This window comes from Ambystoma mexicanum, chromosome 6p (genome assembly GCF_040938575.1).
Source record: "Ambystoma mexicanum isolate Mex_15411 chromosome 6p, UKY_AmexF1_1, whole genome shotgun sequence".
Classification (NCBI taxonomy): Eukaryota; Metazoa; Chordata; class Amphibia; order Caudata; family Ambystomatidae; genus Ambystoma; species Ambystoma mexicanum.
In genome coordinates, this window is record NC_090935.1 from 606,675,377 (window position 1) to 606,700,744 (window position 25,368).

General features: G+C 47.9%; 1 protein-coding gene across 2 annotated transcripts in view; it reads right to left on the minus strand.

The window, feature by feature from the left end:
* Positions 1–25,368, minus strand: part of IQGAP2 (IQ motif containing GTPase activating protein 2) — a 1,674,846-nt gene that overhangs the window by 971,991 nt on the left and 677,487 nt on the right. For both annotated transcript variants that reach the window (XM_069627448.1, XM_069627449.1), the window contains exons 6-7: positions 18,143–18,210; positions 10,963–11,076 (exon numbers count right to left, since the gene is read on the minus strand). In XM_069627448.1, coding sequence (XP_069483549.1) covers positions 10,963–11,076; positions 18,143–18,210 — 182 coding nt within the window. The remainder of the gene's footprint in view (positions 1–10,962; positions 11,077–18,142; positions 18,211–25,368) is intronic.

Consider the following 25,368-nt stretch of genomic DNA (forward strand, 5'->3'; position numbering starts at 1 on the left):
TCTTATTCAATGTAAAGTCTGTAGACTACTCTATGGAAGGGTTTACCTCACTGGGGGTCAGCATCCGTGATCAAATGATAGTCTTCTGCTAGGCGAGGATCTTTTCTGCCTGGTTCGCCGCACTCTTCAATGTAATGGCCTTCGCCTTGCATATGTAGTCACTTGAGGTGATCATGTGGCACCATGCTGTTCCACTTACAGGATTTCTATTGCATCTGAAAATACACAGTCCTGTAGTTTGGCCAAGATGGAGGTTATTGGGCGAGATACTTTAACATAACATCCTGCTGTTAAGACTTGAACTAGGGCGTCTGGTCTGTGCACAGTATAAAAGGACTGTCCGAGAGAAACTGTGTCAGTGTTTTATGGCCCAAAAGGCAGGCCAATGCTTCATGTTCAATAACGGACTAGTTAATTTCTGCGAGATTCAGGGCACAGGAGGCATAGCCCATAGTATCCTCCTCCGTTCCAGTGGGAGATCATGGCCCCCAAACTCTTGTTGCTAGCATCCACAATTCATACTATCTCTCTATGCCCCTTTAATATTAATTATTACATATTTTTAAATTATATTAAACATTATAATATTAAATTAATATATGCCTATGCCTCCCTTCTTGTGCCCTCTGCTCTCTATCTCTTCCCTACTCTGGTACTCTGGAATGCTCTTCCTCTCCCTCTCTGTACTACTCCAGCTCTGCCACTATTTAAATCCAACCTCAAAGCCCTCCTTCTTTCTAAATAACCTATCTCCTGACACTCTATGTTACTCCATCACCCTGCATCCCTCTCTCCCTACTGTGATGAATCCTGCAAAATCCTCAAAGGATCCCAGCCTAAAGTCTCCTCCCAGGTGGCCAGAGGAAGGCAGCCCGTATCTGATCTTAACCCTGGAGGTGCTATTAGCAGGGTAGATCACCTGGGAGAAGAGGGGCCCCAAGGGAAACAGAGGATTCCATTGGAAGAGACGCAGTTTTTGTCTTCTTCAGAGAGGTAGATTAGCATAGTACTAGAATATTTAATGGCTTGTTGTCCGAGTCAGACTTTCCTTCACAAGGAAACCCACATTGAGGGCAGGGAAAACTCTTGCGATTACCAAAGAAATAATATATGTGGGAATCGGAACATTAACACTGACTTGTGATGAATATAATTCCTCCTTGAATCTGAATCACCCACCATATAAAGTCCTTTCCTAATGATTTATTCACTAAGCAAAGTAAATCCCATAAAGTGGAAGTTTATAGTTACAAAGGAAATGGTAATCAGAACATTGGGGACTGCAGTGTGCAGTCTAGTGAGTCTAATGACCCTTACCTGAGCAGGACCTTTAAATATATAAGGCCCCTCTAGGTGCAGTCCATTAGAACAAGAGGGAGAAGTCGCAGAGACCACCAGTTGCAGTTGAAGGGGAAGGGGACGGCAGACACTGGAGCTGCTGCTCTGTGGGAAGCAAATGTCAGTCCTGTGTGGGTCTCCAAGGTTAACAACCAGAATTGCAGAGGTTGCGCAGTTGGAAGCGGCGTTGTAGCAAGCTTTCCCCCTGGAGAGAGAGCCTCTCCTGTTTGCATGCAAGACCAACTTCTCCTTGTTGGAAGCAGCGTTGTGGCAAGCTTTCCCCCTGGAGAGAGAGGCTCTCCTGTTGGCGTGCAAGACCAACTTCTCCTTGTTATCCCAGGGACAAACTGTAGATCGAGAGGAGATCGCTGCTTCTCAGCTGTCGGACCTAGACTATGGAAAAGTCTTCCGCTGAGCCTAAGACAGTCAATTTCTCTGTCGAGATTTAGAGCTGCCTTAAAGACCTACTTATTTAAGTAAGTCTGATCATGGTTTTTGTTGACCCTCTATGCCATCTGTTTCTATCAGGTTTTCGTTTCCTGTTCATATATGGTTCCACCTACGCCCGCATACGACTTAGTTTGTTGTGCGTGTGGAACAAATTATTCAAATTAATGCAGTGTCCCGGTGGCTGGCGAGGACTGGTGTACACTAGGAGGGAGGAAAGCTCCTTTCCTGTTCGGTGTGGGCTGCAGTGTGGAAGTGAAAGGCAGGCCAAAATGGGGAAGGCCATTTGGGAGACCCCATGCAGAGCCACAGCTTTGGGACAAGGAATTAACATACCCCAGTGAGGTGTGTGTTGTGTATGCGGACTGGGCTCCCCCCCCCGGCAATAACAGGCGGGCTACGCAAGAAAGTGAAAGCACAAAGGAAGGCACACATGTCTTTGCAGAAATCAGGCAACAGATTTATTACAGACAGGGAAATAGGCTCATTGCATTGCCAGCCGAGTAAGTTAGGCACCCTAGACATGGATGATTGTCTGCACAGGCTGCGGACACAAGGAGGGGCATTCATGAGAGGAATACTGACTAGGCAGACCCAGAGGAAGAGAGAGGGTGAGTCAGAGGGGCAGAAAGAGAGTGTGAGGGTCACAGAGAGAGACAGTGAGAGAAACGGAGGAAGACCAAGCGAGAGAAACAGAGGGAGAAACATAGAAACAGAGCGGGAGAAAGAGAGAGTGAGGCAGAGGGTGGGGCAGTGGTAGAGGAGAGCAGGTTGGGGAGGAAGGGGCACAAGGGGATGAAAAGGAGTAGGCCCGCTAAGGGTCTCTGCCCTGCCTCTACCCACACGTCCAGCTCTGCAGCCCTGGTTCTCTGTCCACTTATAAAGCTGTTGCTCCACCCCTGCAGAGCCTGCCCACAGGGTCCCAGGACAAAGGGGCGGCCATGACAAACACATCTGTCCAAGAGACAGAAAGGCGAAAGAGGTCAAGTTAGTTCCCAGGGACCAAGTGACAGAAAAAGGGTGGGGATTCACGCGGGGCAGGCTGACACATGCAGGCACAGTCCCCCTCCCCCACAGCTGTCCCAGGAAGGGGATGGCAGAACCAAGGAGGAAGGGGGCAGGGACATGACCGGTGGGTGAACATACCAGGATGGACAACGGTGGATGCACAGCCCCCTCCTACACAGCTGTCGCAGGAAGGGGGATAGAGGTATCAAGGAAGAAGGGGGCAGGGACATGACAGGTGAGCAAACATTTCTAGATGGACACAATGGTTCACACACAACTGTTGTAGGGTGCAGAGGGGCTGGTGACATGAAAAAAAGGGCAGGTGAGCGAACATAGGCAGGCCCCCTTGGGAGGGGGGAAGCTGTTCCCAGGACTCAAGGAAGCTTGGTATAGAAAGGGGGCAGAGCCAGCTCCCAGGCTGAAGGGTTTGCACTGGCTGTAAAACTTGCAGCTGTTAGCTGTCGTCTGAGGTGGGAACGAGTTTACAAGATGGAAAATACAGTGGGGGATAAAAGTCATGTAATACATTGAAATGTAACTATCCCCTGTGTCGGGTCCAGTGCAGTCACACATTTAAATGCACCAAGTGACATGCAATACATTAAAATGATACATGTGAGATGTATAAGAAACACAGGTATGCAATACACAGGTATGCAATACATTACAATACAACAAGTAACATACATCAGAAACAACATAGGCATCCACCCTCAGACTCATTTCCACAGCGGGAATCCAGAAGCAGTCTGCCGTGCTGACGGAAGCCCAACGAACATTGGCAGCAGATTGCAGAAGCCAGTGAGTTTACAATTGGAAGGTAATCCTGGTATGCTCCGTACGTGACTGCTGACCACTGACAGTTATGTTGAATAACAAACTAATATAAAGAAGGCATCTTTGTGAAATAAGAACTTTCTAAATGGGCAAGACGAGAACAACCATTGTTATAAAAGCTAACCCCACTGCCAAAGTAAAGAAGGGGAAATACTTGACAGAGCATATAATCCATGTTGGCTAAATAACAAGAGACTATTGTTGCAGGAAGATTGTAACTATTGGTGCTAGAATAAGGAAGAGGCAATATTTAAGCAAAACGCCAACAAGAATTGCCTAAGCCAAAGAGAAGCAAGTGCAAGAAAGGCATATTATCAGAAGTTAAGTGATGTAAAATTGGGAAAGCAAAGTGGCAGGAGAGAGGCCCTCTTGATATAGTGTGTTCAGGGGGATACGAGGAACCCGCGGGGGGGCCTTTAAATCAGTAACACGTCTTACTTAGGATGGGATTCAAAATACCTCTTACACCAAATAATAGGTCTGACTGACGAAGTTGGCAAAAAGTCCCTTCCAACTGTCTTATTTTCAATTGTCTAAAACAGGGAGTTACAACGGACATCAAAGGACGTTCGCTCGAGCTCTCAATCATTTTGCATAAAAACAGATTTATATAGCAAACATTCATCATACACCACGTCATACTATGTGACAAACTAAGAAAACCTGCGGGGGGTTGTGATTGGCTTAAGGGGGAACATCTAAGTATACTTTCTATATAGGGACGCGTTGTGATTGGGTCTCTACGGTCAGGTGGACAACTTATGCCCACTCCTAGTGCAAGTCATCTTCATCAGTTACTAGATACACAGTACACCATTGGCTATTGAACTATAAGGCCCTTTGTTATATGGCCCTCTACTATTGGTTGGTATGCTTGTACCCTTCTGGAACATTCAGCTCACTAGCAGCACGTAAGCCAGTGGGTGGACTTGACTGTGTCTTCCCACCCAATTAGCCCAACATCTCTCATTGCTCATGCGGTCTGCCATTCAGATTGTCTTTGAACTTGAGTATCCTTGCTCCTGAGAATTAAAGGGAGTATACGCACACTCTTATAGTTCTGGTCTGTACGCCCAACTCCTATTTCCATCCTTGACTCATGTGACAGGAGACCGTATTCCGGCCTGTTTTGCAGCATTTAATTGTCTTGAATTTATAAACTTGGCACTCATGGTATTATTTCTCACTTTCACGGTTCTTCAAAAATAGATAACCAGTTCTTGGTCGTTCCATCCTTCGACACCAGGCCAGACAGCTATTCCAGGCATTTTCTCGATCTTGAGCTGCTTTCTTACTGCGACACAGCTTTCCGATCCTTCTTTTTTCACGGGTCTGAGCTCACTAAATATATGACACCAATATCCAGATTCTATATAATGGCAGCACCGCCTACAGGCTATTCACTACGTATAGGTAACCTTTAAACTCACTTGGTATACTTGCGTTGCAGCATCTGTACAGTTATAAAATGGCTTGCATTTTCTGCAGTGCTCTTCAACCGTCCAATCTTCATTCCGCATATGAAAGTTTATTCAATTATTTACTCCGTCATCATATTCTATAAGGTCTATGCATCTTCTTCTTCGACCATCCTTCTCAGTGTGTCACACTCACTCCTTGTGATGTCACCAGCCTCTTTCTCTCATCTTCATATTCCTTCGGGGACCTCCTCCAAGAGATTGTCATCTCTGCGGGGGTACATCATATAGGGTCTTCTCACCGGATACCTTTTCTTGAAGACTCTCAGTGGAATTGACACAATGATTGGTGTCGTGCATGTCGCAATTTCCAGTTACTAACATATAGAAAAATTGGGGATGGGACTTCCTGCAGAGGTATTCAGCTGCTCCTCTACACTCCCCCTTCTGGTTGATTCATCGACCATTCTGTTGTCAGTCTTCACATCTTGCTATCCTCTCTTGAAGAAGTGCTTCTTTGGAGTACAGATCTTTACTACTCACTTCAGGGATCCTGCTTTTTTCACATGTTCGTCAACACTTCAGATCATGTAGCTGCACTGTCCATTCGGATTACAATAGATCCAGCATCCCACATACTTCTTATGGTTCTTTGGATGCAGGAACTTTGTTCCCTCAGGTACTACAATGCTGGCCTCCATTTGTTTTCTGATCCCTTTATCTCTCAATTCCTTGGGTCCAAACCCTGACTCGACATTGATCATGATCTTCATTCCTACTGCTTTCTTTGCTGTATTCTTGCACTGTGTAATTATTAGCCTAATCACACAGAATCCAAACATTATCACCACCAATACTGCTCTCAGGAACTTGAAGATATTCGCCATCCATTGAGGAACCCATGAGAAGATAGATGCAAACCAACTATCATCTGCAATATCTTCTGTTTAATTTTCCATTTTGTCATGTAGATTTGTCAGCTATACTATGGCATCTGTCAAGGTCCCATTCTCGTCATCATGAAAAGGTATACATGTGCAACATGATTCTCTGATTTTGGTGCAAATTCCTCCATCCATTGCTGTGACATATCAAGGAAATATCTTTTCTGGAGGGTCATCAATCTTATGGCCCTCAGTTCTTCCCTGATAGCATTAAATCCCTTTATTGTGGTGTTGATTGTCTGCAGGCGCTCCTAGCAAGTGATCTGTAACCACTTCGAATTTGCCACCGTCTGGATCCCAGGCATAAATATAGTTGTGAATATCGCTGATGTCTGGCTGACCAACCTGTGCTCGTATGGAATAGCATCAAAGGCTTCTATCGATTTAGCAGAAAAATAATTCTCCCTCCTTGTTCGGTTGAGGAATTCAAGTGATCTTCTCCTCCTCAAATGGGCATCTGCTTTTGGAAACTCTCCAATGTTCAGGTCACTCTTCGGGATCACTAATGCTGGAACATGAATAAGCACTATAGAACACATCCCTCCCCAGTCTTTGGGCACCTTCATGTAGGCTCTGGAACAACAAGCCCAATAGTGGTCCATCATAACTACTGTCCCATTCTTCATGGCTGGTACATCAAAAATTCGGCCACACTGGTGATTTTCTCCAACTTTCCTCGTGCCATTATTTCTGATACACAAGGATGCACTTGCTAAAGGTATTATCTGCAATGGTCCTCCTTTATCGTCGACCCATGTCAACAACTTCAAAATCTTCGACCAGTAATTCTTGCATTCGTTCTCTGCAGTATCTATAACTGGTTAATGATATCCAGTTAATGCTGCTGCTTTACACACAATCAGGCCTTCGGCCCATTCTTCTGGAGTCAGCACTGTTCCTTTGATTTGCAATTGACCTCTTTCCCAGCATCTCGGTATCTCTTCTTTATTCTTGCCTTGACAATTTAGCATATTGTTTTCTTCCATCCGGATTCCTTCTCCACTCATTCCAGGCTGTTCATATCTGACCACTAAATTCCTTGTTTCTGGCTTCCCTCTGGTCTTCAAATCTTGCACATAGTTATCTTCTCTTTGAGACGTCTTTCCAGTTACCCATATCAGGGACGCTGTTTTGCCTTGGAACTGTCCTCTTGTCTGGCAAAGTGCGAGATGCATCAGGCAATGAGCTCTTTGCACTGGTACTTCGGTAGCTATGAATATCTTAGAGGTTCCCATGGCATACGGTATCAGGGAACACACATAGCAGCTCTCCTTAGATGTCCTTTCTCCTACTCTTCTCATGTGCTGGTACACATGTTATTACCCACGTGTACTGAACTATCTACATATGTGTTTATCCCATCATTGTCTTCCTCTGCATTTCTCCTGTGTCTCTTTAGTAAAATATTTTCAGCCCATGGAAACAACTCTAAAGCAGTTCTATGCTGGGGAGAAAACTCACAGGACCTTGGCTCACTGGCAATAGGTAAATCTACAAGAGTCCCTGGAGTGCGGAGAATCAAAGGGACTTCTGCCTTTTTTGTATCAAAAGTATAAAAAAGGTGAATCATGAGAAACAAAAAAGACACAAAGCATAACTGTGCATATCTATGTCATGAGCCAACATAATCGCCACCACTTATGCCACTTTGGAACTTCTTGAGCTTGTTTATTCTCTGAAATCGTGTTAACTTCAACATTTCTCATTTTTGCTGCAATTTAAAGAAGGAAAAACACTTTTACTCAGGTAACTAGTAGATGTGGTAGCTGCAGTAATTCCTCTACTATTGCTTATGAGAAACCTTCTGAAAACAGGGCCATAATGCAGGAAGATGCACAGCAGTATGGATGTAGAAAAACAAGTGTTGCCTTGAACGTTATTGTGCCAGTAGCGTAATCCAGCTCTATGAGAGGGCAGAGGTGAGGAGTTATGGGGGGTTAACCCCCATTTATGGGATACTGCTGCTCTAACGCTCCCCTCCCAATCCACCCAGATTGTTCTACTTTGGTAGATTTTCAGCCATCCCACTTCTTTCCCTTCCCGTCACCTGTCAGAGCAACAAGACCAGCGACTGGTGGCTTTGGTAGAGGACACTTTCGATACCCATGTGGCAAAAGGTCCAGAGCATCAGACAAGGCAACAGGGGGGCGTTGGGGTTGGAAGGTAAAAGCTGATTACAAAACTTTGATTGCTCTTACTGGCGTTCTATTTTCAACATTTCCTGAAAAATTGTTTTCTAATCTGAAGACCTAGATGCCAGAGGTCAAAGCAGTAATTGAGAAAGAAATGCAGGTGTTCATGAAAATGAAGAGACTGTATGCAGAGGGCAAGGAGCATTGGGAGTGACTAGCATGACCGCCCCCCTTCCTCAAACCCCAAGCAGGATGTGCCTCTCCCCTTCTTCAGCTTACTCCGACAGATCTGGTCTCTCACAGCTGAGGTGAGGTGAGTGTCATTACATGATACATTTAATACAAATTGTCAGGATCGCAACACTCTTGTCTTAGCGGTAGGTTTCTGGGATTGGATAAATACGCAGAGGGTTTGTAACTAAATGTGGTATTTCCCAAACCGTATAGGAGGGATATCAAAACAAATGTGGGTTCTTATCTTCTGGTATCTAACACTTAATCCCTAAACCAAATATGTCCTTGTCTCCCATGAGACACTCTAGTATGCAAGGGAAAGTTCCAAAGGTAATGTCCAATCAAGAGTTCAAATTCTAATCCTATTGAGTCCTGTAGCCTCCCTGGTTACCCCAACGCCAATAAAGCATCTGTTCCAACAAATGACCCACAGGAAAGTCTGCAACCCACTCTTGCAAAGTCTGTCCCTAAACTATAAACAATAGCCAAAAGAATTGTACAGTCTGGAGTCTCCTCACTCTGGCCATTCTACTTCACAGTATCTTCGTGATGCCCTCCAGAGGCAGGTCTGTCTGTCTGGCTCCTTTCCTCAGCATTGTCACTGTTGCTTTTGGGCTTCCACTAGCTCAGCGGATTGCCGGTAGGTCCTTCATGGACCTAGGTTTCCGACCAGGCCATTCCTGGACCTTGACTTCACAACAGTTTCACAAAAGGTCCATTTTGAACCTTGGGTTTGAAACTGGGCCTTGGCTTCACAATTCATTTCACGATCCTCCTGGATCGGAACTTCAGAGGGGTTTCTCAGCAGATGCCCTCTGGACCTTGGTTTCACACTGGGTTCCAACCAGAACGTGATTTCACAACTGGTTTCACAACAGGTTCCTTCTGGAACTTTACTTCCTCACAGCGATTTCTTAACAGGTCTCTTCTCGACCTTGGCTTCACAATTGGACCATCTTTAACCATGGATTCACAGCTGGATTCACACTGGGTCTCTCCTGGAAGATGTTTTCATACCGGCACCTTCAGTAACAATCAGGTACCGGGCATAGGGACCCTAGCTTCCTAGGAACCTTTAAATACAGATCACAACACAGCTTCAGGGTCCAGAGGGGGAGAGATATAGCCGAATTTCAATATATTCAATATGCAACATTATTTAGTATTTTCACAGCTTGAACGAGGGAGTTCACCAGAATGGAAAATATATTTTTTACCACAGTACAAACTCCTTGGAGGGAATCAGTACATGGGAGTGATGATATACCATTTGCAAATAGGACATAACTAGGACTATAGATGCTGACGTTTCAGACTGCAAAATAAATGTGGTGTTTGGATAAAGTCCACAACAGTGTTGGTTTTTATTGGTTGATGGACTTTCTCACTCCCGTGTACGGATTCAATTCAAGGATTTTTTTTAGCATGTGAAAAATTACATTTTCATAAATTGTGTCGCCCCTCGCAAACATTTTTTTGAATAGTCCAAGCTGTTATGTACTAGCCAATGTTGACCTGCTGGCAGTAGAGCCCCAATCTTTTTGCCAGCAGGACAGTAATCATTTTGGCGATTACAGTTGCAGATGGGATGATAACATACTACTGCACAAATGTTACACCTATGCTTTACAAGATACATGTTCAGCATTTGTGCGAGAGGGAACCCCCTCACTCTGTCCAAGTCCAAGAGCTAGTAATTGTAGCACACTATTGAAAAGGTGCAGGCATTAGGACGATTATAAGGGATACACTGGTTTTCAACACAAATAAACAGTCCATGTAAAGCTGGCATGAGGGGCTCTATGAATAAAACAATTTTGGCACAAAAAAAGCGATGGGGGAAGATGGCGTGGCAACTATCCTACAGCTAAACGCAAAGAGAATAGTCATTAGCACCCTGGAAGGGGGCGCTGGCCAATTCCGGATGCTCAGAACGCAGGCAGTATTGTATGGTACAAGCCTGCGTTCTGCGCAGCCAGCGGCCCCTTCCCTTCCCCACTCACCTCTTAGCCCCATGTAGTTTCCTACGCGGGTGCTAAGAGTGTGTTGTGAACCACGACGCGGTGCAGAAAAGGTACGTTTATATATATATGTATTTTTTTTTTTAAACACCTTTATCACTTGCGTAGTTAACCACACCGGTGCTATTGGCGATATTACGCTGGGTGGCGGGGCCCCTGTCGGTAACGGAACTGCCGTCGGCATTAAGGGATACTCACTTCGGTTCGGCCCTTAACTTGGGCAGCGGGCGTTACCGACAGGGTCGGCCCGCCGCCTCGGGTAACATCGCCTCAGTATAACCTTTTGAAAAGTTGGACCTGGAAGGAGAAGGGCGGTGAACATTCCAGAAAACAAAGAAGCAAGTATCTGAAAGGTGGTTACATGTTGTAAACTTCCGGTAATTGCCTAGCTATCAAGAGGATGGCTCTGAAATCATGAGTAGTATCCTATTTTAAAAACAAAAACGATTTGGCCCTTAGGGAATGAATCCATCGCTAAGCGCTATATGGAAATGTGATATTAAGGCCACTGCCTGGAAAGCAGCCTACACAGCTGTGCTTGGTTATCCATGAAATGAAAAGCCATACTTCAAAGTTCACTTACATGCAGCTTCGTCCACTGATAACTCATTGGCCAAAATTCCACCAATTTTACTAAAGGAGGGCATCTGGATCCCATACTTCTCCAACTCTTTCCGCATGTTACTGATCTCCTCCTCTGTGGACAAGGGAAGACATATTGCAAAGGTTTAAGTGCTGAACATTTTGCAGACTAACACAGCTGGCAAATTAAACACAGTCTTCTGGAAATAGCAAAGCAATTGCAATCATAAATAACGCAGAGGACATTATACCTTTCTTTTCGAAAACACGATTACAAAAATGTAAAATTTCAAGGTAAAAATAATAAATCTTTGGAAATCTATTTTCTGCCTTTGAGACAAGTGATGGAGGGAAAATGAATGCGGTGCAACGGCCAATCAAGGGTAGGCTGTGCTTGCAGGCCAATCAAGGGTAGGCTGTGCTTGCAGGCCAATCAAGGGTAGTCTGGGGATTGCAGACCCATCAAGGGTAGGCTGTGCTTGCAGGCCAATCAAGGGTAGGATATGCTTGCAGACCCATCAAAGGTAGTCTGTGCTTGCAGACCCATCAAGGGTAGTCTGTGCTTGCAAGCCAATCAAGGGTAGGCTGTGCTTGCAGGCCAATCAAGGGTAGGCTGTGCGTGCAGGCCAATCAAGGGTAGTCTGGGGATTGAAGACCCATCAAGGGTAGGCTGTGCTTGGGCCAATCAAGGGTAGGCTGTGCTTGCAGGCCCATCAAGGGTAGGCTGTGCTTGCAGACCCATCAAGGGTAGGATGTGATTGCAGACCCATCAAGGGTAGGCTGTGCTTGCAGGCCAATCAAGGGTAGGCTGTGCTTGCAGGCCAATCAAGGGTAGGCTGTGCTTGCAGGCCAATCAAGGGTAGGCTGTGCTTGCAGGCCAATCAAGGGTAGGCTGTGCTTGCAGGCCAATCAAGGGTAGGCTGTGCTTGCAGGCCAATCAAGGGTAGGCTGTGCTTGCAGGCCCATCAAGGGTAGGCTGTGCTTGCAGGCCCATCAAGGGTAGGCTGTGCTTGCAGGCCCATCAAGGGTAGGCTGTGATTAGCAGAGCCCATCAAGGGTAAGAAGTGTATCCTGGAAATCGTAGATAAGGGCACATGCTCCCAGTCAGGCCTGCCTCATTGCTTTGGGCAATTAGCACCAGCTGCAAGCCGTAATTATTGCATTAGAGTACAGTTAGGGAAACATGACATATGAGGAGGGACATAAAGCTTGTGGGTGTTTGGTTATTTGCCCACCCATTAACTGCCCATGGACATTCCCAACCAGTTCCTGCCCCTCCCCTCCCAAAACATCTCCTCATGGAAACTCTTTGAGCTCGCTTTAATCAAGCCTTACCAAGGAATGCCTTAATATTGTATCAACCAGGTCACACGACAGTCACAGTAGTCCCTTAGCGGACTGTCACTACCCTCCAATCAGGAAGAGGTATTCTTCCTTAGGCAACAGTGAAGGAAGTCAGTGAATTTGCAAAAAACAAGGGATTAAGGGAGGAACAAGACTTCCTGGAAGTCTCTCTGCCAGACATTAGTCCTAGTCGTGAGAGCCTTAACCCAGATTCTTTAGCTCACTTTCTTTCACAGAGGAGAAATATCCCAAACATATCAGTCTTTTTTCTGCCCAGGGGCAGTTCAGCACCGAAAGGCTAGGCAATTCTCCTGTGAACAAGAGTACCAACAGCAACCACAGACACGTGTTTGGGTCTGGTTTGACCTCATCAGGAGAATTGCTTAGCATTTCGGTGCTGGACTGCCCTAGGGCAGGACAAAGACTGATATGTTTTAGATATTTCTCCTCTGCGAAAGATAGTGAGCTAAAGACTCTGGGTAAGTCTCTGGACCGGGTCTAATGTCCGGCAGAGAGGTCTCACCCTAAGTTACTGCAGTAATCCAGACGTGGAACCCCTGCTCACTGTTCTTAGAGAGGCACAGCTCCATCTTACTGACGAGGTGCAACCAGACCGAAACACGTGTCTGGGGTTGCTGTTGGTACTCTTGTTCAGAGGACAATTGCCTACCATTTCAGTGCTGGACTGCCCCAGGGCAGGACAAAGACTGATATCTTTTAGATATTTCTCCTCCGTGAAAGATAGTGAGCTAAAGAATCTGGGTAAGTCTCTCGTAACCATAATGTCCAGCAGAAGGACTCCCAGGACCCCCCTTGTTTTTTGCAGACAGTGAATTTGGACATTTCCTCTAACACGTATATCCTATATGTCTGCAGCAATAAGGAGCGATGCAATGAGTGGATTTTGTATGTATATATACACGCAATGCACGCCATACCAGCAGAAATGCTATTTATCCTGAACGGGCATCTGAGATGTCAAGGAAAGACATTTTCTAAAGTTGCAAGAAGTTGAAAAAAAATGCTTATTTTTTTATTACTTATAGAGAACAGCTATCTCAAGGGCAGCTGAACTCTTAACCATGGGAGGTGGTCAGCATTTAGCTTGGCATTTTACATAGTAGGGCAGTAATGTTGGTGGAGGGAGGGATTTTCATTCGTCAGGCAGGTGGTACTGTTGAGATCCGTTTTTAGTGTTTTGCAGAACTAGAGGATGCTGGGATTGAGTTCCAGATAGTTGGGGCATGGCAGGCAGAGGAGTGCTTACGAGTCTCCTCTTAAAACTGGTGCAGTATCGGAGAGATGGGGTCAAACTTGCGGGTGCATGCAACGGGTGCTTTGCGACACAGTGGGCTGCCTTGAGCAGCAATGTCATTTGGGGGTCGCAGCTGTGACCCCTGAGGTCTCCCTTGCTGCCCCTAAAAAAATTAAAAGCTCTTGGCCTGTGTCCAGCGCCATGTGGCTCTTCTTTGTTTCTGGAGTGGCTGGCTTTCTTGTTCAGGCCTCTTAAAAAAAAAAAAAGAATCAGGGGGTTCCACAAGTGTAACACTTTGAGCACTGACCCTAAATAAGAAAGAATAGGAATAGGAATAACAAATCATTTTTCTTTCTGGAATTCTATACAAAAATTGCTAGACTCATTAAATGTGTATTTCAGGCCCACTTCGGGGGGTGAGTCACTGATTTAGTCTGTTCTTAAACACCTCAACTCAGCCTTTCATCCTTCTGAGGTGGATAAGAGTACCAACACAGGTTGGGTGATATTGTATGTATATTTGTTCTATATAAAGTGCTAAGCGTAAGTGCTATATAATAACACATCATTATCATTTGGCCTTGGAGGTCTGCTTGCATTCACAGTAATTTGGTAATATGGGCCTGAACATGGGCCTGTAACGATACATATGGTGATCCATTCTTGTAGGAAATGTATATCACAGTGATATCGTAACCATATTTTTTGTAGTGTACTTAGAGGCAATGTTATGTACGTCATGCCACTTCCTGTTTTGACAAGGCGTGAAAGGTCATGTTCCATCGCGTCCCGTGGTGTCACTTTGGGGGTGTGGTCAAATGACATCACATCCTGTGATGTCATCAGAGAGCAAGGGTCATGTGTTACCCCTGTCATTTTGGTGAAATGGAGTATCTTTGCTCTTTGGTCTCTCTCCATCAACCTCTCAGAACACTGCTCTGTCACTCAATTTCTTCTTTGTGTTTCGCGTTCAGCTTGTGCACCCTCACGCTTCCATGCATTTCAACTTTTAGCCCCGAAACAACAGCATTCCTTGGCATTGGGTATTCGCTCTTGTTCGGCTTACAATTGTTGTGTGGGGGTCTAGTTGTTTGGGCAACGTGAGCGCTGTGACTGTGTCATGACGCTCACATGCTCCTTTAATAAAAGGGGCTCTGCTGGCTCTGCGAGAGCAGAGCAGCAGAGCCCCAGGAAGTGGCAACTCGTGTCTGTGATTACTGTGCGGGGTGAGCCTGCCACGTGGTCGTGGCCTTGTGTGTGCGGCGCGGCCCGAGTGCCCTCGGAGCCGCGACCGTTGGAATCAGGGGGTGACAACCCCGCACGTTGGATCCTGCGCCCGGTGACACCGGGCGGCGCAGGGTGATTCCCTGCACGAGACACGCCGGCTGTCCACCGACGTGTACCCTGCCCTCGAGTGATCCCGACGGCATCAGAGGGCTGCCCCAGAGATCGGAGGCAGCCCCCCAACACTGGCGACGAGGAAGTCGCGCCCGCTGGCTGGTGTTCGCGGCGGCGGGCAAAGTAAAGGATCCGCGCACACGGCCGCAGTCGGCGGCCGTATACGGAGCGGCCTTCAAGAACAAAGGAAGGGGGCGGGGCCTGGAGCTCCGGCCCACGGCGCCGCGGGACATCAGTGCGGGGAGATCACCCGCTGAACACCCGGGCTGCCATGGGTGAAAAAGTTTGCTTTTTGCACAAAAAAAAAAAAGTAGAGGTTTCCTTTTTCCTCGCGGTGCGGGAAAGGGGCGGGGCCTCATCACGCTGTGGCCCGAACAAAGGAGGAGAGGTGAGGCCAACACTCCAGCCCTCCCGCACGAGAGGAAAGGAAAGGGAGGCCTATCTGTGTCCGGGCCCAAAGTCAAAGAAGGAGGCACAGTTTCCAGTGGCCCATGGCTGCCTTCCCCAGTCACATACAGTGATCAGCCTGGGCAGGCCAGAGGCTGCTGGGAAGGAGGTGCCACAAATACCAGGGTCAGTGGAAGAAGGTAATCCTTCTGTACTTCTGTCACGTGTGGACCCGGAATCTGGCCAGGCAACACAGAGGAGGGGCGAAGATACAAACCGCCGACCCCTCCTGCAGGTCATATTTATACTGAGCCTGAGGGTAGCGGCTCCGAACTGGAGTGCTCGTGCACCCTGGGCAGGAGAGACCAAGTGGCCCCGGTGAAACTAACCAGGGAGGGAGAGACTTTGGAAGGGCCCGGGGAAACGGGCAGTGCAACTCCACAAGTCACACGTGTGCTAAGCCCTGGGGTTGCGGCTCCACCTGGAGTGCTCGTGCGCCCCTGGGCAGGGAGACAGGGAGAACACCAGGCACCCATCGACAGCTACTTGAGCCCGGAAACGTCAAGCGCACATCAAGACTAGTGAGTGGCAGATGACGTCCTCACCTGCCAACAGCATGTCGGACGATGAAGGGGTATGTAGGGGTCAGCTGGCACCAATACCCCATTTTGATGTCCTCGGTGCGCCGGCAAGCCTGGGGGCCCGGTGGGTGGCCTGGGTGGAGAACCTGGAGTTGTACTTCGAGGCAATGGAGATCAAAGACGCAGCCAAACGCCCGACACTCCTATACTCTGCCGGGTTGGCCGTCCAGAGACTGTTCAAGACACTAAAGCCCAGCGATCAATCGTACGGGGCAGCCGTCGCAGCCCTGAACGAATACTTCAGACCCATGGTCAACAGGGACTATGAGAGGTTCAGGATGAGGTGTGCAAAGCAGGAGGAAGGGGAAAGCCTTGATGCATTCCATGGGAAGCTGCGCGGCATTGCACTGGCCTGTGACCTGGAGAACTTCGAGGAGGACGAGATCCGGGCGCAAATCATCTATGGCTGCAGCTCCACCAAACTGCGCAAGCAGGTTCTGAAGGACCCAGCGCTGACCCTCGATCGAATACTGGAGCTTGGCCGGGCCCAGGAACTGGCGGAGGCGCGGGCCTCGGTCATGGACTCCTCTAGACACCACCTAAAGATGGAGGTCCCCACGCAGCGAGTGAAGTTTGAGGAGGTGGCGGCTGTCAGCAGGTGGCCAGGAGGAAGAGTGATGAGGAGGGGAGACTGGCCGAAGAGACCCCAACGCCACAATATGTCAACAGTGTGGGTGGGATCTGCCCCACCCGCAGGACTGCCCGGCGATGGGACAAATCTGTGGAAGGTGCGGGAAAGGAGACCATTTCGCGCGAGTGTGTCTCGCTCCAGCCCCAGCCGGCATGATAGGGGCATCAGGGGGGAGTGAGGTGAAGGGGAGAAGGACCCCCAAAGTGGCGGCGGTCCAGGTGGTGGAGAGTCCCCGAGAAGCACCATATGATGTGGGGGAGGAGTACGAAGAGAATGTAGTCTTCCTGTCCTGCAGTGGCGCCGAGGGCCAGTTTGATCCCGGAATTTTCTGAGTGGGAGGACCCCGTCATAGGGCCCCATGGTGTGGGGACTGGAGCACACCTGTTTTGTTTTGCGGTGTCAAAAGAGAAAAATGTTTGGGTTGGAGTAGCGGTTAGGTGGTGTGCGGACTGGAATGCACCAAACGTTTGTGGTGGGTTTTTGTTTAATTTTGTTTGGTTATAATAAAGAAGGGATGTTGTGTGGGGGTCTAGTTATTTGGGCAACGTGAGCGCCGTGACTGTGTCATGACGCTCACGTGCTCCTTTAATAAAAGGGGCAACTCGTGTCTGTGATTACTGTGCGGGGTGGGCCTGCCACGTGGTCGTGGCCTTGTGTGTGTGACGCGGCCCGAGTGCCCTCGGAGTCGCGACCGCTGGAATCAGGGGGTGACACCCCCACACGTTGGATCCTGCGCCCAGTGACACCGGGCGCCGCAGGGTGATTCCCTGCACGAGACACGCCGGCTGTCCGCCGACGTGTACCCTGCACTCGGGTGATCCCGACGGCATCAGAGGGCTGCCCCGGAGATCGGAGGCAGCCCCCCAACAACAATGCACTTGTTTCTTGCATAACAATAACAATGTCATTGTCGACTTAAATGTTTGCATCATACGAGTTATTTTCTGTTCATACGCTCTGTCACGCATCGTCGTTATTCCACGGTTTAAGCTTCTACAGCGCTTTGGAGAAACGCGCTACATACGCATTGTAATAAATACGTAAATAAAATAGCACTGCCAGGAGTGTTCCAACGGAAATTGCTATAGGAGAGGAGGGGAGGGGAGGGGGGGGCAAAGGTCTGCACTGAAACGCCCCGTGGCCCTGAAGCAGGACGTCCGAGGCGGATGTTGGGGCTTTGCAGCTAATAAAAGAAACGACCCACGTAATAACCATGGCTAATCTGACCAACAGAGTCGAGTCCTCGTGCAATAATGTACAACGGCAGCACCAGAGAAGCCAATGCGTAACCTGCCGTGTCAGTTCCTGTTCCTTCCACCAGGGGGTATGCGTATACTGTGAGATGGCAAGGGACCAGCACAAGCATTACTCGCGCGTTAAAACCCGGACATTTCCTTAATCATCAACAGCTAGCAAAATAGTCCATGTACACAGAGTAGTCATGTGACTGGGCCCTGAAAAATAATGTCCAACACGTTTAGTTCATAAAACACAGAGCAGATATGTTGCACATTAGGCAAGTTACCTGTAAAATCTACTTTCCCCAATAAATCCTGGATCTGTGGTGCAATTCCAAGTTTGAAAAGATATAAACTGCAAAAGAAAAGTTACAGATTGGTAAATTGACGTGCTCTGAATGTACAAATATCAAAAAGGTCGTATGCAATACATTGCCAATATGCAACACAGCTGTTCGGAATTTTTGTTACTACAGTTCATTGCCCATTGCCAAGTACTCTTCATTTTTTATTCTAGTCCCAAATCTTGGGGTACCTGCATTGTGGAACCAGCAACTTAAATACCCACTGCGAAATGCAACACACCTGGCCACAGGCGCAGGGCCTGAGGCCAAATCCCCTCAGTACTGCACTGTGAATTGTAACACCCGCCCCCTCCCCCCAGCAAAATACGTACGGCCCCCTATTTTACATCACCATCAATGGAAGTGACACCACAGAAAGTGATATCAATATTTTATAGACGAGAGCATCATTGGGAGTTACATTACGAAAAGTTGCCCCGGGTGTGGCAAATACCTCTGTGATGCAAAACATGTTTAGCCACAGTGATCAATGTATATGGAGCCAAACTGTTAAATCATTAAATAGTGTACAGTAGCAAGCGAATTCACATTTAGGGCCTTCGTATTTTGGTAGCTCAGGCAGTGTGAGATAGAATGAGTTGCCGAGGATCACACACCTTAGTTAAATAGTGAAGCCATGTTGCGAACCCCAGCTCTGATTTTGGTACTTGACCATATACATTCTCACCTTTGGCTGATAGACAAAGGTATTAATGCCTCACATACAAGTGCTAAACAATTAAGCAATATGACCCGAGCGGCGGGGGCATTACCGACTCAGGTAATGCCCCGGGGCCCATAGTTATAGGCCCGAGCGAGGGTCATATTGCTATTAGTACCCCGGCCCGCATTATGTGCGTGACCGGGGCACTAAAAGCATTTTTTTCTGTCCCGAAACGGTGCAGCGTTTCGGGACAGAAAAAAAAAAAAGGACCAAGAAAATGGCCGCCATGCAAAGGGAAAACGGAGTCCGTTTTCCCTTTTCATGACGGCCATCAGGAGCGGACGCGCTGGGAACACAAGTGTTCCCAGCGCGTCCGCTCCCAAAAAAGACGAAGAAGCAGAAGGTAAGTGGGATTGGGAGGGAGGGGAAGAAAAAAAAATAATAAATCCGTACCTGCTTCCCCGGCGGGGGACGATGGAAGCTTCCAGCCGTGTGGAGGCGGAGCGGGGATGGCCCCGCTCCGAGTCTCCACACTGCTGGAGGCTGCTATCATCCCCCATCGGGGATGCAGGAGCAAGCAGGTAAGTGGGGTGGGGAGGGCAGGGAGGAGGGAGGGAAGGGAAGAAAAAAAAAAAAGAAGCTTACCTGAGTCCCCCACGGGGGACGAAGGCAGCCTCTCAGCCGTGTGGAGGCTCGGAGCGGGGATGGCCCTGCTTCGAGCCTCCTCATTGGCTGAGGGGCTGCCACACCCCCCGCCGAGGACAAGGCAGCTGGAATCCCGGCCGAGAATCAAAGGATTCTCAGCCGGGTAAGGACCCGGCGAGAGCCAATCAGAATGCGTGTTGCATTCTGCTTGACTCTCGCCGGGTACTATTCCTGTTTTATAGAATGGACTTCAAAATGTTAAACGAAATCAATAGTATAGAAATCTTTAGAGTAGCACAGAAAACAGGAGTATCATGGTACATGTATATTTTCCAGTCAGAACGAGGAAGGCTATAAAAGCCTTAAAAATCTCCCAGGTTTTACAACTGTGCTTCTAGGATTTCAAGAGACACATTAAAACAAGTGTGTAGTTACTGTTAGACAGACAGGCAAGCTGTTACGCAAATTTGAAGTTCTTTTAAAAAAAAACATTGGTGCATACACCAGTGAAATAAAGTAGGTGGATTTATGTCTCCGGAGGATAACTCAGGGGCAACGCACTCACCGCCGTGCAACACAGGTTCGATCCCCGGGTCTGCGCTTAGAAACCTCAGTGTATTAAGCACATTATAACTAACCAATTACAATTACGCAAAAAGGTTAATATTTCGTGCAGGCTATTTAATAGTTGTGGAGCTGTGCAGTGCTTTGGGTACCCCGTTGGGGGCAAGGGGTGCAGCACCACCTAGTAGAGCAGGGAGCCTTCACAAGTCGCACGCCAGGCATACATACCCACCCATAACTGTGCTTCCTCCAGCTCTGCAGAGCCTGTTGTTTCTGGGCCTCAGTCGTGGGGACAAGAGGGAGGAAGTCTGGGGACTGGTATAGCCCTGGTGCAGCATCGCAGCCTAAGGTACGTATATCTCACACCACTAGCGTGGACATAGGCCGCAGGCACAACCAAGCATCCATGCATGATAGAACACTCCTACGGCTAAGCACATCCGGTCTAGTGCACATATAGCCGTCCAGAGTGCAACATCTAACGTAACTCAACACACCTGCCACTAGCATACAGCGACCACCACCCAAAAGGAACTTGGTATAGCTGGCCTCACACGGACTTTCTCAACAATAGTAAGCTATCTCTAACCCTCACCAGCACCCACCCATGTGCCTGACCTCTCTTGGGCTGCTTAGTCGCGGTGGTTTGATGAAGCGTCCCCCTCCCACTGCTAACCCAAAGCACTCCTCCATCCCCTTGTCCTATCAGCACCCAGGTGGGAGGGGGTAGGGAAGACTAGCCAATCCCTTCCGCGGGAATCATTACAAGTTTGTGATGTTATTTGCCTTATAAATAAGCCAATTTGCCTCAGAGTTGGAGTTCTTCCACTAATTCCAAGATGTCACCTGGTGCCGAAATCTGGCAAGAAATATCCCAGCAGAGAGAGGCCTAATCTTGCAGTGGAGACAGCAGCCAGGAGACATAGAAACTGATTGGGACCCCTTGATGGAAAGAGAGGAGAACCTTGACTGGCCCCCTTGCTGTCCCAGCCTGTGTCCTGATGCTCCCTGATGCCCAGTCCAGAACTCTCCTTAAAGTAGAACTATCCCCAAAGCCTTGTATAGGCCCTACATTTTCCCGCATTGTTTTAGTGATTTCCCCATTAAAACATCCCCTTTGCTTGTGTAGATCATTAGCACATTTATCAAAGTAATTCAATCAATTCCCCTCTTGAATTCACAGGATCTGTATTGTTGGCATTCCAAACCAACAATCTTTTTCCTGTGTGTTGTGAGCTGTTATAGTCATAAATATTTGCCAGAAGAATTAACCTCCTAGCCTTGTTCCCGGTGTGCGCGCAGGGTGTAAGAATGAAATTCCCCATTCATCCCGTTCATGTTAAATCAGAAGTGGGAATCCCAGTCGTGCCTGTGCATATGAAAGGTGCAAAGCAAAATTGCCCGGGTACCCATTGTGCTCTGCCAAATGAATTTTCCCATTAGCAATTTTGTCTAACCTTGCTAAACATTCCAAAATCGATTTCCCCATTGTGCCCTGATAAACACCCCAAAGCCCTATGTGTTATTGTTAGGGGTAGCACAACAAATGTTTCCCATTGCCTTTCTGTCTCCCCTATTGTTCTGTGACCAAATATTCTAAAATCTGATTTTCCCATTGTGTGCAGTCTAAACCCCCATAGCCCTGCTGGTGCTTTGTAGGTGTAGCCAAACACATTTCCATTGCTTTTCTTCCTTTCACATTGTTTCTGTGAGCTAGAACACAAATCCGATTTTCCCATTGTGTTCCCACTCCCTGCCACTGCCTTCCATTCAAAGGAATCGAGCCTAATTGATGTTTGGGGGGTGAGGGTTGCTGGGAGAACGCTTAACAAATCTGCTATCACTCGGTGTTGAATTGTTCTTCTTTTGTATTGGTGCGTGATTTAAAAGGAATCTGTCGTGACAGCATATTACGGAAGTCATTGTGTTTTTGTGTTGGCGCAAATTGGTGGCTGATGTAATCTATTTGTGATATTTGGCTAAATGAATGAATGTATTCTTAATACACACCAGCTTGGTTCCTAGTCCATTGTGGCAACCAGTATTTGTTGGGGTTGTGTGCGAGACAGGTTGGAGGCCTTATCACATTGAACTTACAAATAAATCCAAGGTGCTTTACGGTACGCCACATTCTGGGGAAAGCAGCTCCCAGACTTGGGTGTGACCGTGTAATAAATCACGACTCATTATACAGTAAGGAATTCGCATCATTGCCAAGTAGTCACACAAATGGCCAGCTTCTGCCATCAGACAATAGCAGCAAGTAAAATGTACCAGGCATTTCAATATGCTGCCACTGCACTTGCAGCATACAATTATATTTATACAAAGCATTCTGGTAGATGGCCGACTTCTAGGCTCCCCATAAATGTGCATTATTACCCACTGATGGCACTCGATTCATCACCCGCAGAATGAAGGGCCTGGTCAGGCCACCAGGGTTTCAAACATGGCACGGTCAGAGTCCCAAAACCAGCATTTTGCACGTGAGCTCTCCATCCGGCGTGCAACCATTTGTCAGAAGTTACATTGTGTGCTGAGGAATTCACTCCACCAGGTAGCTCTTGCCATCACAAGCCTAAGTACTCATGTCATATTCTAGCTGCTGCCATCCCATACTGCGGTACTCTCAGTATATACCAGGTTTTCCCATTAAATGCCCGTGCACTCACACCATTTGGCGTGCATTGTTATACTTTGTCTAGGTACTCGATCATATGGCAACATTCCTGCTTCACCTCATAGCTGACCTACTTCTCTGGTCTGCCCCTTTAGCACTTTAAATAGTTTCCAGGAACTCTTTGTAACCTAACCTTACTTAATATGGCTAGGCTCTGGCTTCTTTTACACCACCGCCTAACTCTTTCCCTCGGTTTCACTCCCATCTTCCATTCTTCCGCTGGAGGGGCATTTGGAATGGCCTCTGAGCGCAGCTGAAGAGAGAGACTAGATCCGACAGCCGCAAGAGAAGCTCCTGCGGCCGCAACCTCCAGGAGAGCACCCTTCATCAGGCAACGGGTACAAACACCAGAGAACATTAATTCCTTTTCAAAATATTTGTGTCTATATGGTCTACTTATTCAATGTAAGTACACGACAGTAAAACGGCATTTAAATTGCAATGATTTGATGATTTTGGATTTGATGTGGAGGGCCCTATTCTTGTGCATTGCTCTGGACGCCATATTGTCTAGAAACTGCCCTGGCTCCAGGGCCCTGCAGGAAGGCGGCAGAGGACGGAAGGCATTGCAGTGGGAAGCTGCCGTCGAGGCCAGCAAAAGTAGTTCTATGGGGAGGCTCAGCTGCTGCCTGTGGGCCCTTCGGCCACGGCATAGGACAGCGGCGGGCCTGGACCTCTCCAAAGGCTGCAGCAAGCACAGTCACTACCAGGGGCAACCACATCCCAACCCCCAAGGAACTACAGCCAAACTATAGCAGTACCTTGTCCCACTGAAGAACACCCTTCAGACAATGGCAGTGGGTGCAACTCAAGTGCAGTGCTCCTGCAGGTCAGCATATGGCATGCAGCAAAGCAATGATGAACAAGGAACCACCACGAGAACCCACACAAGCCTGCAACCCTCCAGAGCGAGTCAGTTATCGATGGGGGAGTTCTGCCAGCACTAGAGACCACAAGCGTCCTATAGCGCGTTCTCAATGTCACTGGGCCTAGTAAGATCATTGTCTTGTCCTCCCTTGTACCCCTCCCTTGCCTTGTCGCGCCTTGAAACACTTGTGTATGGGCGCGCTATAGATACATTATCATATTACATCATAGAAGGCACCAGCTACACTAAACAAGCTCACAAATTCATTTCTCTCAGTTCATCCACAGCAACTTGGTTGGTGGCCACTAATTCAAAATACCCTGCCCTGTTTTGGAAAAACAAATGTGCACATCAAATGCCATGCATGTAATGCCATCACGCATGCGCTGGCATCAACCAAATAATATAAAGCAAGCGGCTGCACAGGGGAAATGCCAAACGTGTATGTTGCAGAGCAAGAGATCTCAAAAACAAGGCATTGAATGAAACGCATGGGTCGGGGGCAGGGAGGATTCGACTGCTTACAAGGTTTCGGTCGCTTGGAGAAATTAGGAGTGTACTCACAGGGCAGCTTGAGATGGAAGACACTTCAACAACCAAAAATGCCCAACTGGGGTTCTTCAAAGCATCATGGGACGAACATATGGGTGGTGGGTGTGAGATCAGGTGCAAAGTAACCACATTAAATACAACAGCAATATACAATTCTTCTGCAGTGGGACCTCAATTTTCTCGCTCATTCTTGCATCCCATCCATCATCTCCATCCAATCAATAGCCGACTGCTCCATTTGACCCAACTTCTGCATCCCCTCCACTCCCTTGCTCCCCCTACTCCTCACAACAATGTCTGCGGCCCTACTCCCTACCCATAACCCCCTGGAAGAGTCCCTCTTATGTACAGTGCTCCCGGCTTAATTGGCACTTTATATATCTCATATATGGTTCATTTATTCTGTGACCAGTTACTGCGTTTATGTTGCAGGTACTTGACACATTCTGAGAATTCTCTCAAGTGTACACTCGGTTCTTCATCATTGTAACCCTGTTGGGTTGACATCAGACTAAACCATCAACGTTGTCAGAAGGCATTGAAGGACTTTGCAGCAGGGCTTGGTCTATGGCAGTCTTGCTTGGAGAGAAGAAAGACTGGCAGGATCCCCATGGAGTCCCCCCCCTACATCAGACCTGAATGGCTGCGTGGGCGGGGGGGGGTTAGTTCCTTCTGCTGCTCACCCTCTCCATTAACAGTCTCTGGACAGCAGCAGTGAGAACGGAATAGCCCAAACTTCAGAGCCCCACTGGGCCCGCTCTGGCATCAGATCCTGCTTGCGACTCCTGCTGATGGACAGTTTCTCAGCGTCCAATGCGAGGTGGGACATCAAGAAGCTGTTGGAGATCCTCCATGCTAGGGCTATGACATCGAACATGCATCGGATGTTTACAAAATGTTTGTTTAGGACTTCTGATGCTTGTTTGGTCTGTGGAATCAATATGGAAATCAGTGGATTTAGACTCAATGGAAGTATTATTGAAAACCATTTTACGTCCTGGTCGAGGATCACTATTGAGTGTACAAATAGAGGCAAACATAGGATCAGATGGGAGAGCAGGTAGTAGTAGACAATGCGACGAATCCTTGGATGTCGTCACTTCTCCACGAGGTTGAGCCCCTTCCGATGAGGACAGAGAGGTGAGGCCACTATCCAATGGTCCCCCCCCCCCCCCCCCCTGAGGGTGGTTCTCAGT